Source organism: Nansenia antarctica, assembly GCF_963989245.1.
Source record: "Nansenia antarctica genome assembly, chromosome: 3".
In the NCBI taxonomy this organism is placed as follows: Eukaryota; Metazoa; Chordata; class Actinopteri; order Argentiniformes; family Microstomatidae; genus Nansenia; species Nansenia antarctica.
The window spans coordinates 32,672,061-32,687,060 of record NC_137688.1 but is presented as its reverse complement, the minus strand read 5'-3'; the positions used below and the strand labels follow the sequence as shown (position 1 = coordinate 32,687,060).

Here is a 15,000-nt window from a genome sequence, read left to right as displayed (position 1 = left end):
CCCCATGTCACGACAGCTGACAGACTGTGTCCATCCATATGTTCTCACAGTCCTCTCATTATCCCCCTGCCAGACTGACTGACTGATGGGCAGTAGGGTGAGGGTGGGGTGGGGGGGTGGGGGGGGGGGGGGGGGCAAGGGGGTTAGCTAGCCTGTGAAGTGTGGTGGAACCCCTAAAATCCCTGAGCTTTGGGCTCATGGCAGGACCAATATGGCCTTACACTGCCCTCATCATCACTGACCTGGCAGACTGACCGGCTGATGGACAGGTGAGGGAGGGAGGGAGGGAGATTTTGGGAGAGCGGGAGAGGGAGGGAGAGAGAGAGCGGGAGAGGGAGGGAGAAAGGTAGGGAGAGAGAGAGGGAGATTGGGAGGGAGAGAGAGGGGGAGAGGGAGAGAAGGAGGGAGAGAGTGAGAGAGAGACAGGGAAGGAGAGAGGGAGGGAGAGAGAGGGGGAGAGGGAAAGAAGGAGAGAGAGGGAAGAAGAGAGAGGGGGAGAGGGAGAGAAGGAGGGAGAGAGAGAGGGAGAGAGGCAGGGAGAGAGAGACACAGAGAGAGGGAGGGAGAGACAGAGGGAGATAGAGAAGGAGAGAGGGAGACAGGGAGAGAGAGAGTGAGAGAGAGAGAGAGACAGGGAGTGAGGCAGAGGGAGAGATGGAGAGAGACAGAGGGAGGGACAAGGAGAGAGAGAGAGGGAGGTAGAGGCTTGTGGCTAGAGCGACCTGGCCTCAAACTCTCCTCAACATCATCATCATCATCATCATCATCATCATCGTCGCCTCCCTGCCAGACTGACCGGCTGACGGGCCGGCGGCCGCGCTGATGGATGGCCGGGCTCACAGAGGGCCCGCGGGTCGACCAGAACCAATAACACACTTAAACGTTGTTCAATCACCTCACTGAGAGAGTTCGGGACAGCTAGCTCGCAGAACACACCGGTTCTGGGGTCTGGAGCGGTCAATAATCCACCAGGTGAGGTGTGCAAATGTTCTGTGTGTCAGTTAACACTAGGACAGCCGTGTCAGTTAACACTAGCACGGCCGTGTCAGTTAACACTAGGACAGCCGTGTCAGTTAACACTAGGACAGCTGTGTCAGTTAACACTAGGACAGTTAACACTAGGACAGCCGTGTCAGTTAACACTAGGACAGCCGTGTCAGTTAACACTAGGACAGCCGTGCCAGTTAACACTAGGACAACCGTGTCAGTTAACACTAGGACAGCCATGCCTATTTCTTAACCTACTCTAAGCGCCGCCTCGGGGGGTCAAATGATCATAGTATTTAAAATGGGAAGCTGCTGCTTACACACAAAGACCACTAGTTGGTGCCTCTTGTAAATTAGCCTTCCTCCTTCACAGAAAAACTGCAAAAGAAATAGCTTCATACTAGCTTATCCTGATGTGATTTTGAAAATGTACGGATACTGGGGGGTAGAACGCACACATCTGGGAAAAGTCATGAAAAGAGGGTCCTGAAATTTGATCGAGTGCATGACCCCACCCATGGCTGTTCTAATGTTAACTTCCCCAACTGCCAAAGATTTCCAGAACACTCACCATCTAGAATGTTCCAAGTGTTTTATGTTGTTCTCTACCTAGCAACAACACTCTGATTGGCCAAAAAACAACAATTAAATCATTCACAATGATAATAAGTAACGTATACTCCCCTCTCTGGAAGAGCTGTACAACACACGCTGTCTCAGGAAGGCCTCAAAGATCTCCAGGGACCCGACCCACCCTGGGCACGTACACTTTACCAGGCTGCCCTCGAAAAGGAGGTTCAGGACCCTGGCCGCTAAGACAAACAGACTGAAGAACTGCTTCTACCACAGGGCCGTCCAGGCCCTGAACACAGCAAAGACCTAAGTTCTGGGCCCTGGACAGTCTGGACGGATTGTATGGCAGCTGCTGGACTGAAAAAATCAGGTGTAGTGCTGAGGCACAAACATGTACATTTCAAGCCTGCAAACTGTGACACTTTAAATAACGTGAAAAAAATACTATTGTGCAATATGACAACCCTAGTCGACTATCTGTACAGTATAGTACAGTGGATTGTGTACATAGCCTTTATTTATGTAAACCAGCTCCTTCCCTTCTTGTGATTTTATTTTTATTTTTTCTAAAAGTTTTTATTTTTTCTCTTCCTAACACCAGGGGAGCCACCCCTCCTAAATTTCGTTGTTTGGTACCTGTACTGTAGCAATGACAATAATCATTCATACGTTTTTTGGGTGAATAAAGTTCACCTTTGGCACTTCAGAATGTTGACAATATGTTCTGTGTGTCTGGTAAAGAGATTAGCTAGTGTCTACTGTGTTTCGTGTGTCTGTTAAGGAGGCTAGCTAGCGTCTACTGTGTTTCGTGTGTCGGTTAAGGAGGCTAGCTAGCGTCTACTGTGTTCCGTGTGTCTGTTAAGGAGGTTAGCTAGCTAGCGTCTCCAGTGTTCTGTTCCTAATGGCTGCTGACCGATATCCACCTAGGAGACTCCTGGCCTGGTTCTCAGAGACAGTGATGGATGACTCTGACATTTCGTGTCGCCTTTTAAAGGAAGATAACAGCCATTAAGAACCCATTGTGAAGAGGACAACTATCTTGGGTCAGTCAGTCAGCCGGGGTTGAAATTGATGTGGACCTCAATATAACGTATGAATCAGTGCCAATGAATCAAGGAGCAGATACACAGGACACACACGGGAGCGCTTGAGGGATCGTCAAGTAAGGACACATTCAGGAAGGAGATATATTACCGTCATGAAAGGGCAGGACTTTGATGAGTAGTAGAGGAGTAATGAACAGACCCCTTAGGATAGGTTTAGACCGACACCGGCAGACACGTACACGCACACACACACCTACACACACATACGCACATGCATAGACACACACGCACGCACGCGCACCTAGACACACATACACACACACACACACCCCTACACCATGCCAGACAGACACACACACACACACACACACACACACACACACATCCCCCAACCCCCCCCAACTCCCCTCCTCCACCCCCCCCCCCCCCCCCCCCCCCCCCCCCCCCCCCCCCCACACACACACACAGATACACCCACTACACCCACTGTTGTAGGTGATGTTGAAGCCTATCCCGGACATGGAGTGGTCTGCCTGGAACGCCAGCCCCACACACACCCCTACACCCCTCCCCCTCCCCCATTGTGACGCCTCCCACTCTGCCTGCACATTGGCTGTTGCTGTTTCCTGTGGGAGCTTGGGCAGAGTGGGTAGGTCGTCAGGCTAAATGGTGTACACCCCATACACCCATACACCCCCCCCCCCCCCCCACACACACACACCACACACACAGGTAAACCCACTGTTGTAGGTGATGTTGAAGCCCCTCCCGGACATGGAGTGGTCGGCCTGGAACTCCAGCCTGAGGACGTTGGTGTTGGAGGTGAGGTGGGAGGGCACCTCGGCTCCGCTGTAGCGCCCCAGGACATCCGCCTCCACCAGCTCCCCCCCGCCCCCCCCTCCCCCGCCGTCCTTCACCGTCAGGAAGTCGTACGGAGCCTCTAGGTCGAAGTCGTTGAACGCCAGGTGGATGCGACTGCCGGGCTCCGACAGAATGAGCCACACGCAGTTCATGTTGTTCCCGTAGCCTTCTGGGTAATCCGGGGACAGGACGGTCCCCATGGGGGGCGGTGAAGTTGGACATGCAGGGGACTGTGTGGAGGAGGGGGAGGAGGAGAGGAGCAGAGGGGAAGAGGAGAAGAGGAGGAGAGGAGACGAGGGGGAGGAGGATGGGAGGAGAGGGGAGGAAGAGAGGATGAGAGGAGAAGATGGGAGGAGGATGGGAGAAGAGGGGAGGGGAGGAAGAGAGGATGAGAGGAGAAGAGGGGGGAAGGATGGGAGGAGGGGAGGGGTTGGGAGGATGAGAGGAGAAGAGGGGAGGAGGATGCAGGAGTGGGGAGGGGTTGGGAGGGGGAAGAGGATGAGAGGAGAGTACAGGAGGATGAGAGGAGAGTCAGGTAAAGAAGATGAGAGGAGAGGAGGATGAGAGAGAGGAGAGGGGAGGAGAGGGGGAGGAATAGAGAGAAGAGAGGAGACATTAAGAATTTGAATTACCACACCATATGTCGGAAATGCATGATTTCTTAATTTTATTTCACGGTTTCAATCATCCACAATGTGCAGCCATGAAGAGACAGAACGTTGAGAGAGGTCACTCTTTCTGAAGCGAGCTCTCTGAAGCACCTCGCAATCACCGACAGCACCCACAACGGTGCTTCTCGCCCACATTAATAGGAACACAGTAGCATGAACAACCACCTCCCCTCTCTTTCTATCGCACATCGGTGTCGATGACACTAATACGGCCAAACGACAGAGCACATAAAAAGTGACTCAGTGAGTTTGCCGCGAAGCGAACTGTGGATATGCAATAATGCAATATGCGACATCCCATCCCCACCCCCCCCACCCGTCCCCGGGTCCCCGCCCTTTGTGACTGCTGCAAGTGTCGGAATAATATTCCTAACATATGATCCGGGGGGGCACCGCGATATTCCTCCACTCCTCCACTCCTCTTCGGCACTTTGATCTCCCCCTCCCCTCGCTCGATGAAATATGAATGCGTCCGTATGCAAATCATTACATCTCCTCGTGTATCATCGTCCAACCCCCCCCCCCCCCCCCCCCCCCCTTATCCCTGGGCTTAGACTCCCCCCCCCCCCCCCCCCCATCCTCCCCCCCCCCCCAGCCCACCTCACACCAGGGAGAGAGTAAGTATGACAGATTCGGATGCGGGCGGGGAGGAAGTAAATTAATGACGGGAGGCATTAGGAGAAAACGCCCAGGGCGATGATGTCACCCCCGGTTTCTCTAAAACGTTACTAAGCGACGCCTTCTTCTTCTTCTTCTTCTTCTTCTCGGAGACGGATGAAGCGAGCGAGCGCTCGCTACGCGTCGGGGACTGCAGACGATATGCTGCCGCGCGGGAGGGATGTACGATCAAGGGATTGTGTCTATAAGAGAAGAGCTGTTTAGGGATTGTGTCTATAAGAGAAGAGCTGTTTGATGAAGTGTAGGCGTGATGAATATGTGCTGCCATAAGTGTACATAGGCGCCGTGTGAGAAATACTCGCTCTCTGTGTTTGACTGTACCTCCCATGGGTGTTTAACACTCCCACAGCCGTGCCTGTTTCACCAACTATCAGAGCCGCCTCAGGGGTCTAATAGACCCCCTCTTCAGAATGGAAATCTGCTACTTTACACACAAAGATCACTAGAGGGCGCTTCTTATAAATTAGCCTGCCTCCTACATGGAAAAAAACGGGGAAAAAGCTTTATATATTACTATATATTTATATATTATACTAGCTTATCCTGATGTGATTTAGAAAATGTAAGGATACTACAATGTTAAAAACTGACGTTTTACAGTACTTAAGGAAAACACTTGCTCTATATTTACGATAGAAGCTAAATATTTAATTTCGTTAACAACATTCTAAATTCAGTACTACCTAGGGTTGGGCGATTTCTCAGAATTGTGTGTGTGTGTGTGTGTGTGTGTGTGTGTGTGTGTGTGTGTGTGTGAGTGTTGGTACTCACAGACACACATGGGGATGTTGGCGGAGAGTGTGTGTGTGTGTGTGTGTGTGTGTGTGTGTGTGTGTGTGTGTGTGTGTGTGGGTACTCACAGATGCACATGGGGATGTTGGCGGACCACTGGTTGTTGTTCTGGCAGGAGATGGTTCTCTCTCCGATCAGCTCGAAGCCGAACTGGCACTCGAACCTCAGGACCCCCCCATTCAGGAAGCTGTCCCCCTCCCGCACGCCGTACAGGGGGGTCCCCGGGTTACCACAGCTCTCCTTGTCGATCTCTGGGGGTGGAGGGGGGGGGGGACACAGGGACACGTGAGAGGGACACACACACGCACACTCACAGATGGACAGACACGCAGACAGACACACACAGATGGACAGACACACACACAGGTGGACAGACACACACATACACACACCCCAGGTCAGCTACCAGGCTGTTTGTGGTAATGGTAATACATATACACACACACACACACACACACACCCCAGGTCAGCCACCAGGCTGTAATACATCTTTCCAGACACAGCGGCTCACAGTTGACCTCTGACCCCGGCCACTCCCCTGGCCACGCCCCTGGCAACGGCCACACTGCCTTCGCTAATAGGCCGGAGAAAAACTCATAATTACATCTAGAGTCAGATCAATGTTGGACCGCTGTGTTAAGATAGGACTGTGTGTGTGTGTGTGTGTGTGTGTGTGTGTGTGTGTGTGTGTGGTGGTCCCCAGGTGTAATAGAAGACGTCTTTGGCAAGCGTGATATATTACATTAATTTCCATCATGACATCCTGTTTATGGGAAGCACAATACCAGACCAGCTCAATGTTAATGTGTGTGTGTGTGTGTGTGTGTGTGTGTGGAGGCAGCGAGAGGAGGAAGAGGATTGGTAAAGGATTAGACCACATTATCTGTTGTCTTTTTTATGACATTAGAAACAAGCAGAACACTGAGTGTCTGAATAATAATACTACTACTAATAATAATGTTAATAATACTAATAATACTACTACTACTACTACTACTACTACTACTACTACTACTACTAATAATAATAATAATAATAATAATAATAATAATAATAATAATATCATCATCATCTAAGGAAAGGGAACGCGGTGAGGTCAGCAGTCTGTGTGTGTGTCCATTAATGTGTATGTGAATCTGCTCAAACACTTTCCACGTTTCCAAACTTCCCCCCTCCTCCTCTCCTCTCTCCTCTCTCCTCCCTCCTCTCCTCCCCTCCTCCTCCCCTTCTCGTCCTCCCCTCTTCCCTCCTCCTCCCCCTCCTCCTCACATCTGACTTTCATTTGTCACAGACAACAACACTTCTTATGCAAATCTTAAGTACACAGTCAGATTAGGAAGGAATCACTCACTACAAGGAGTACTACACTAACACAAATACACACACACACACACACACACGCACACACGCACACGCACACACGCCTCTCCAGAAATGTAAAAGCCTAAAATCTTGGATTTGTGTTCGCGATGAGTCAGCCATGTCACTCAGGCTTGGCTGTATGCTACAATACCAGACTGTCTGTTTTAATTATGACACACACACACACACATACACGTACACACACGTACACACACACAGTATTTTAATAATGACTTTTCTTCTCCTTCCTCTGATATCGATCATGGCGGTGATTGCTCTGCGCTGCAGACTGACAGCACTGTTCGCCTTTATGGACATAATTAGCCCTCCTGGAGGAAGGGGGGGGGGGGGCAATTAAAGAGGGGAGGAGGGGAGGGGGAGAGTGTTAGCCTTCATGGACATAATTAGCGCTCATGCCTCAATTATCCCTCTCTCCAGCCCACTCCCCACATCAAACCACCCGTTGGTCTCATTAAACCGCCTCAAGTCAGCGGAGGCCAGGATATCACTTTTCTATTCTATTTCTTCACCTCCGTCTCCTCCCCCTCTTCTTGTACTCGCTACTCCCACCGCGGTCCCTGCTGGTCACATCCCCTCCCAGCGGGGGAGAGGCCGGCGGAGGGAGAAATGGGAGGAGGGAGGGGGATGGTTATGTAATGCGTGCGCGTTCTGTGTTCCGTGCCGTAAGTTCGAATGAGACCCCCGTCCTCCGATGTCTACCTCCACCGGCCTCCCCACACGCTCCGGACTGTGGCTTTAATCAGGCCAGAACAGGACCCAGCGTGACGGATGGGCCTCTACTGAGACTGCTGTCCTAGTGGGAGGGAGGGAGGGAGGGAGGGAGAGAGGGAGAGAGGTAGGGAGAGGGATGGGCCTCTATTGAGACTGCTGTCCTAGTGGGAGGGAGGGAGGGAGAGAGGGAGAGAGGGAGGGAGAGGGATGGGCCTCTATTGAGACTGCTGTCCTAGTGGGAGGGAGGGAGGGAGGGAGAGAGGGAGAGAGGGAGAGAGGGAGGGAGGGAGAGAGGGAGAGAGGGAGAGAGGGAGGGAGGGAGGGAGGGAGGGAGAGAGGGAGGGAGGGAGAGAGGGAGGGAGGGAGAGAGGGAGAGGGATGGGGCTCTACAGAGACTGCTGTCCTAGTGGGATGGAGGGAGGAAGGGAGGGAGATAGCGGGGGAGAGGGAGAGGGATGGGGCTCTACTGAGACCTCAGGTCTTAAAGGGATGGAGGGATGGAGAGAAAGAGGGAGGGAGGGAGAGAGGGATGGAGGGAGGGAGGGAGGGAGGGAGGGAGAGAGGGAGGGAGGGAGGGAGGGAGGGAGAGAGGGAGCAGGGGAGAGAGGGAGAGGGATGGGGCTATACTGAGACCTCAGGTCTTAGAGGGAGAGAGAACAAGTCCCTGAAATGTGTACTTGTCCACTTCCCCCCCATATCAGCTGACAGGGTAGGCCGGCAGAGGTAGAATCAGAGGACGGGGTTCATAGGACGCAACGAGGAGAGGTATCAAACACGCGTCTGAATGGACTGAATGGAAAACCCTGGGTGAGCAACGAGTACCAGAGAGCCAAGCGAACGCACCGTTATTAGACTGACCAGTTCCAGAGGACCAAACGAATGCACCGTTAGTAGACTGACCAGTTCCAGAGGACCAAACGAATGCACCGTTACAAGACTGACCAGTTCCAGAGAACCAATCGAACGCACCGTTACAAGACTGACCAGTTCCAGAGAACCAAATCAATGCACCATTAGAAAAATGTACCAGTTCCAGAGGACTAAACGAACGCACCGTTACAAGACTGACCAGTTCCAGAGAACCAAACGAACGCACCGTTAGCAGACTGACGTTAGTGTCCTGAGGCCGGAGCGGGGCTGTGAAACCTGACCTTCACCGAAATGTCGTATAAATAGCTGCTATTACACCTCCGCAGTGTAAAACCTGAGCTGTCACGTAAAAACTGTGACAGGAGATAAATTAGAATGGAGAGACTGAGGGGAAAAAGAGAGGGAGAGAGGAGAAGAGACAGACCACGAGATGTAACCACAGGGAAGAGAGGTTTAAGCGAACAGTCGCTCGCACGCACACACACACACACACACACACACACACACACACACACACACACACACACGCACACAAACATGATTACCCACAGACTGTTTCTGTGAGAGCGCTCCCATCCCCAGTTTCACACTCAGTAGGCTCAGATTCAATCAACTGTAAATAACAGTTTTCTGCGCCGTGCTTCCAGGGGTGCGTTCGATTCGCACAGCGGCGTGTCCCTGATATTCAATGCGTACCACCACCACCCGCATCAACCGAGTCAGTCACGCGATCGAACTACCCCCCCCATTTTAACTTTTTAAAAATCCCGATAGTATAAATCTACGAGACACACTCTTATGTAAATCCCGAGACATTTTAGAGGGTCGTAGTCAACGCCGTCGGCGACGGGTTTTGATTTCAAACGCCCTCGCGTTTCACGTGAACCGTTTAAGACGGCGGTTTGAAGTTCATCTCACGGTCACCCAGTCCCCTGCGGGCCCCACCACCGCCGTCGAGAGACGAGCCGTTTTAAAACTAAGAGACAAGAGAGACGATCCCATTATGTACACATATCCCGTCACATTCATCACCGCAAATAGAACAAACCATCGATGTTTGATGATGTCACCGACCGTCACCCTCTCCCCTGGTTGGTCGGTTGCCACGCCAACCCTCTCCTAGCACGGGGAGGTTAGCATTTTCTAGCATTTTCCCCACCAAACTTTTTTTTAATGTGTTTATTTATTGATTTATTTGCTCTGTACCGCGGTAATGACTTCATCTGAGAGCTGGGAGTTAAAGTGCGCTGATCTGATGTGATTGCGGTGAGGGAAACAGTCATTTAGGCGCATCAGTATTCAGTTCATTATGTGAACACAATCTCCTCGCTGGGAAAGGAGGCCTGGAATGACTTTAGCTGGCACGCTTTGGAACAGGAAAGTACAATAAAACTGATTTTTGTTTTGTTTGATTCAATGGAAAACATAAGCACGCACACACACATACGCACACATACGCACGCACACGCATGCACACACATACACACACATACACACTGAACTCAGTTAAACTTTTTCTAGATCTTTCTATCGGATGAGACGCCCAGGGCGCCAGCGTCAGCAGAATGTCAGCTGTAACACACACACACACACACACACACACACACACGCACGCACGCGCACACATACACACATGCACGCACGCACACACACACGCACGCACACACACACACACACAGACACACAAACAAACGGCCCAGAATGTCAGCTGATACATGTGCTCTCTGCGCGCGCGTGTGTGTGTGTGTGCGTGTGTGCGTGCGTGCGTGCATGTGTGTGTTTGTGTGTGTGTGTGTGTGTGTGTGTGCGTGCGTGCGTGCATGTGTGTGTGTGTTGTGCGTTTACTGAGGAGAGTAAATTGATATTTAGGCACAAAGTCTTAAATGAGCACTGAGATGTCTGAGAGGCTTTTACTGTAACAGATGATGATGATGATGTCTCTGAGGAGAGGAACTCTAGCATAATACTCTCTCTCTCTCTCTCTCTCTCTGTTCTCTGAGATATTGTATTCATCCATTTATTTATTTATTTCTGTTTGCACTGTATGGCATTCCGCCCCCCCCTCTTTCTCCTTCTCTCTTTCTCTCTTTCAACCAACCCCCCTCTCTCTCTATCTACCTCCCTCTATCCCTTAACTCCCTCCTCTCTCCCTCCCACCCCCTCCCTCCTCCCTCCCTCCCTCATTAAGCTGGCTGGTTTATGGTTTCTCACTCAGACATCATTTATGACGCCTCTCTGAGCAGCGGGGAGGAGGGGAGATAATCACAGATATGAAGAAGCTGCAGATTGCAGCTCTCTCTCTCTCACACACACACACACACACACACACACACAATCACAGCTCATCTCCAGGAGAATGTCCTTCATAAAACAGAGACGCTCCATCTGAGGTTCTGTTTCCTGGGGCCCGGGCCAGAGACAACTTCTGTGGAGTACTGTCATCTAGGGAGTAGTGTGTAGGGTCTAGGGTCTAGGGAGTAGTGTGTAGGGTCTAGGGAGTAGGGTCTAGGGAGTAGTGTGTAGGGAGTAGGGTCTAGGGAGTAGTGTGCAGGGAGTAGGGTCTAGGGAGTAGTGTGTAGGGAGTAGTGTGTAGGGAGTAGGGTCTAGGGAGTAGTGTGTAGGGAGTAGGGTCTAGGGAGTAGTGTGTAGGGAGTAGGGTCTAGGGAGTAGTGTGCAGGGAGTAGGGTCTAGGGAGTAGTGTGCAGGGAGTAGGGTCTAGGGAGTAGTGTGTAGGGAGTAGTGTGTAGGGAGTAGGGTCTAGGGAGTAGTGTGTAGGGAGTAGGGTCTAGGGAGTAGTGTGTAGGGAGTAGGGTCTAGGGAGTAGTGTGCAGGGAGTAGGGTCTAGGGAGTAGTGTGTAGGGAGTAGTGTGTAGGGAGTAGGGTCTAGGGAGTAGTGTGTAGGGAGTAGGGTCTAGGGAGTAGTGTGTAGGGAGTAGTGTGTAGGGTCTAGGGAGTAGTGTGTAGGGAGTAGGGTCTAGGGAGTAGTGTGTAGGGAGTAGTGTGTAGGGAGTAGGGTCTAGGGAGTAGTGTGTAGGGAGTAGGGTCTAGGGAGTAGTGTGAAGGGAGTAGTGTGTAGGGTTTAGGGAGTAGTGTGTAGGGAGTAGTGTGTAGGGTCTAGGGAGTAGTGTGTAGGGAGTAGGGTCTAGGGAGTAGTGTGCAGGAAGTAGGGTCTAGGGAGTAGTGTGCAGGCAGTAGTGTGTAGGGAGTAGGGTCTAGGGAGTAGTGTGCAGGAAGTAGGGTCTAGGGAGTAGTGTGTAGGGAGTAGGGTCTAGGGAGTAGTGTGTAGGGAGTAGGGTCTAGGGAGTAGTGTGCAGGGAGTAGGGTCTAGGGAGTAGTGTGTAGGGAGTAGTGTGTAGGGAGTAGTGTGTAGGGAGTAGTGTGTAGGGAGTAGTGTGTAGGGAGTAGTGTGTAGGGAGTAGGGTCTAGGGAGTAGTGTGTAGGGAGTAGGGTCTAGGGAGTAGTGTGTAGGGAGTAGTGTGTAGGGAGTAGTGTGTAGGGAGTAGGGTCTAGGGAGTAGTGTGCAGGGAGTAGGGTCTAGGGAGTAGTGTGTAGGGAGTAGGGTCTAGGGAGTAGTGTGTAGGGAGTAGGGTCCAGGGAGTAGTGTGTAGGGAGTAGTGTGTAGGGTCTAGGGAGTAGTGTGTAGGGTCTAGGGCAGGGGTCGGCAATTAGGTTTGGCCTCGGGCCATTTTTTTTTTGAGCCACTAGATGGCGGGCCCGAACATAATCAAAGGCTAATTTAAGTAATTGATTGTTTAAAAATGTGACACGTTCTAATGCTTTGACTTTTCTTTCGACTGTACACATCGCTAGTCAACTAACACAGCTTGTTTTGTGAACCTGCTAACAATGTAAAGTAGTCTTCTAGTTAACTAGGTAGCTGTCCAATCCATTATGTTGCAGTATTTTGGCTTGACTAGCGAGTTTGTGTTGTGATTCTCAACAACGTTGAAACGTAGTTTCACACTTTTCCATATTTTTGAATAATAAATGTGTGGACTGACGATGTAGCGTCATTCTAATAATTATGTAACATAGTTTCATTCTGATAATTATTCCCCCCTCCTCCCAGACAAGGTCACATTATTATTATTGGATTGGTTGTTTGCGTGCCGGGTGAAGTTAGCCAAACATTTAACCTGCTAGCAAGAGAAACATAATGTCACTCTCCAAAGGTCTAAAAAGGAAAGTTGACGGTGGAAACAGGGCATTTAAAGAGGAATGGACAGCGAACTATACGTTCATCCTACCTTGTTTCATCAATGCAAAGCCGTTGTGAGAGACATTTTCCGTGCTCACAATGTTCCCTTTCTATACATGCGAGTCGTCCTTTTCGTCAATGAATGCGATAAAGACGCACGAGAGGAATCGATGGATGCATAAAAACCTTGAGAACTGCCTGTGGATTAAAGTGACGTCAATATCACCAGATATCAAGCAAATACTGACCGATGGGAGATGCTTTTTGTTTGCGCCGATTTTGTTTTCAATGTTTTTCAGAAAATTAAACAGAATTTGCGTTGTTACTGTTCATATGTGTGTTGCAGTCACATATACGTAAACATTACGTTTGAATGGCTTACTGAGCTCGTGTTATTTTGTTCAAACCACACACGGTATGTCGGCTATTTCAGCACCGTGACGCGTTGTCCACCTGCTTATGATTCACTCTGAGGGGTTCAGCGTCAGTGCGCTTCGGTGCACCTTGCTGCCTGATTGTCTGTCCCTGTGTCATTCACTCTCAACATGGATACAAGTACAATAAGCATTATTCAGGTGGAGTTCGATTCTCTATTCGGACATTATAGGCGCTATATGTGGGACTGTCGGTCCGATATTATTATAAAAATAAAAATAAAAAAAATAATAAAAAAAAGTGGATTCTCAAAATAATCTGCTGGGCCAAATATTATTGGTGACGGGCCAGCAATGGCCCACGGGCCGCCTATTGCCGACCCCAGGTCTAGGGAGTAGTGTGTAGGGTCTAGGGAGTAGTGTGCAGGGAGTAGTGTGTAGGGTCTAGGGAGTAGTGCGTAGGGAGTAGGGTCTAGGGAGTAGTGTGTAGGGAGTAGTGTGTAGGGAGTAGTGTGTAGGGAGTAGTGTCTAGGGAGTAGGGTGTAGTGTCTAGGGTCTAGTATCTAGGGAGGAGGGAGTAGTGTCTAGGTAGTAGAGAGTAGTGTCTAGGGAGTAGGGACTAGTTTCTAGGGAGTAGGGAGTAGTGTCTAGGGAGTAGGGTCTAGTGTCTAGGGTCTAGTATCTAGGTAGTAGAGAGTAGTGTCTAGGGAGTAGGGTCTAGTGTCTAGGGAGTAGGGAGTAGTGTCTAGGGAGGAGGGTAGTGGTGGTCTAGTGGATAGTGAGTTGGACTTGTGATCGGAAGGTTGTGAGTTCAAATCCCGCCTGAAGCCACACCACTACTAGTGTGCCCTTGAGTAAGGCACTTAGCCCTCAGTTACTCCAGGGGGAATGTCCCTGTAATTCGTAATTGTAAGTCGCTTTGGATAAAAGCGTCTGCAAAATGGCAAAATTATTAATTATTAAAATTATAGGAGGGAGTAGGGTCTAGTGTCCAGGGAGTAGGGTCTAATGTCTAGGAAGTAGGGACTAAAGTCTAGGGAGTAGGGAGTAGGGTCTAATGTCTAGGAAGTAGGGACTAAAGTCTAGGGAGTAGGGAGTAGGGTCTAATGTCTAGGGTCTAGGGAGTAGTGTCTAGGGAGTAGGGAGTAGTGTCTAGGGAGTAGGGAGTAGTGTCTAGGGAGTAGGGTCTAGTGTCTAGGAAGTAGGGACTAAAGTCTAGGGAGTAGGGTCTAGTGTCTAGGGAGTAAGGAGTAGTGTCTAGGTATTAGAGAGTAGTGTCTAGGGAGTAGGGTCTAGTGTCTAGGGAGTAGTGTCTAGGGAGTAGGGAGTAGTGTCTAGGCCTAGGGAGTAGGGAGTAGTGTCTAGGGAGTAAGGAGTAGTGTCTAGGTATTAGAGAGTAGTGTCTAGGGAGTAGGGTCTAGTGTCTAGGGAGTAGTGTCTAGGGAGTAGTGTCTAGGGAGTAGGGCCCAGGGGCAGTGTGTGGACCAGACCAGTGTCGTGGTAAGTGTTCTGTCTGCAGGCGGGTCACACGGCTGACGAGGTGGTGCACCCTGGGTAAGTAAGTAAGAGGTCACAGGTCACCTAGCATGTGACCCCTGACAGTCATTCACAGTGACAGACGGGCCAATGAGAGAGGCAGCTCCTGCCTGCACTCGTTTACTCAGCCAGGGAGAGAGGGATGGAGAGAGGGTGAGAGGGAGGGATGGAGAGAGGGAGGGAGGGATGGAGAGAGGGAGGGAGGGAGGGATGGAGGGCGAGAGGGATGGAGGGAGGGAAAGAGAGAGGGAGGGAGGGATGGAGGGACGGAGGGACGGAGGGACGGAGGGAGTGAATCAGCCGCTTGACGACTTGGTACA

The 15,000-nt window shown here is 50.8% G+C and overlaps 1 protein-coding gene across 1 annotated transcript in view; it reads right to left on the bottom strand.

Moving 5' to 3' along the window:
• The window catches only part of LOC308153999 (CUB and sushi domain-containing protein 3-like), a 504,776-nt gene that overhangs the window by 193,502 nt on the left and 296,274 nt on the right, over positions 1 to 15,000 (bottom strand). Inside the window, 3 exon segments of the mRNA XM_080527180.1 lie at positions 3,349 to 3,670; positions 3,672 to 3,697; positions 5,677 to 5,859. Of these exon segments, the coding sequence (XP_080383306.1) occupies positions 3,349 to 3,670; positions 3,672 to 3,697; positions 5,677 to 5,859 (531 nt within the window).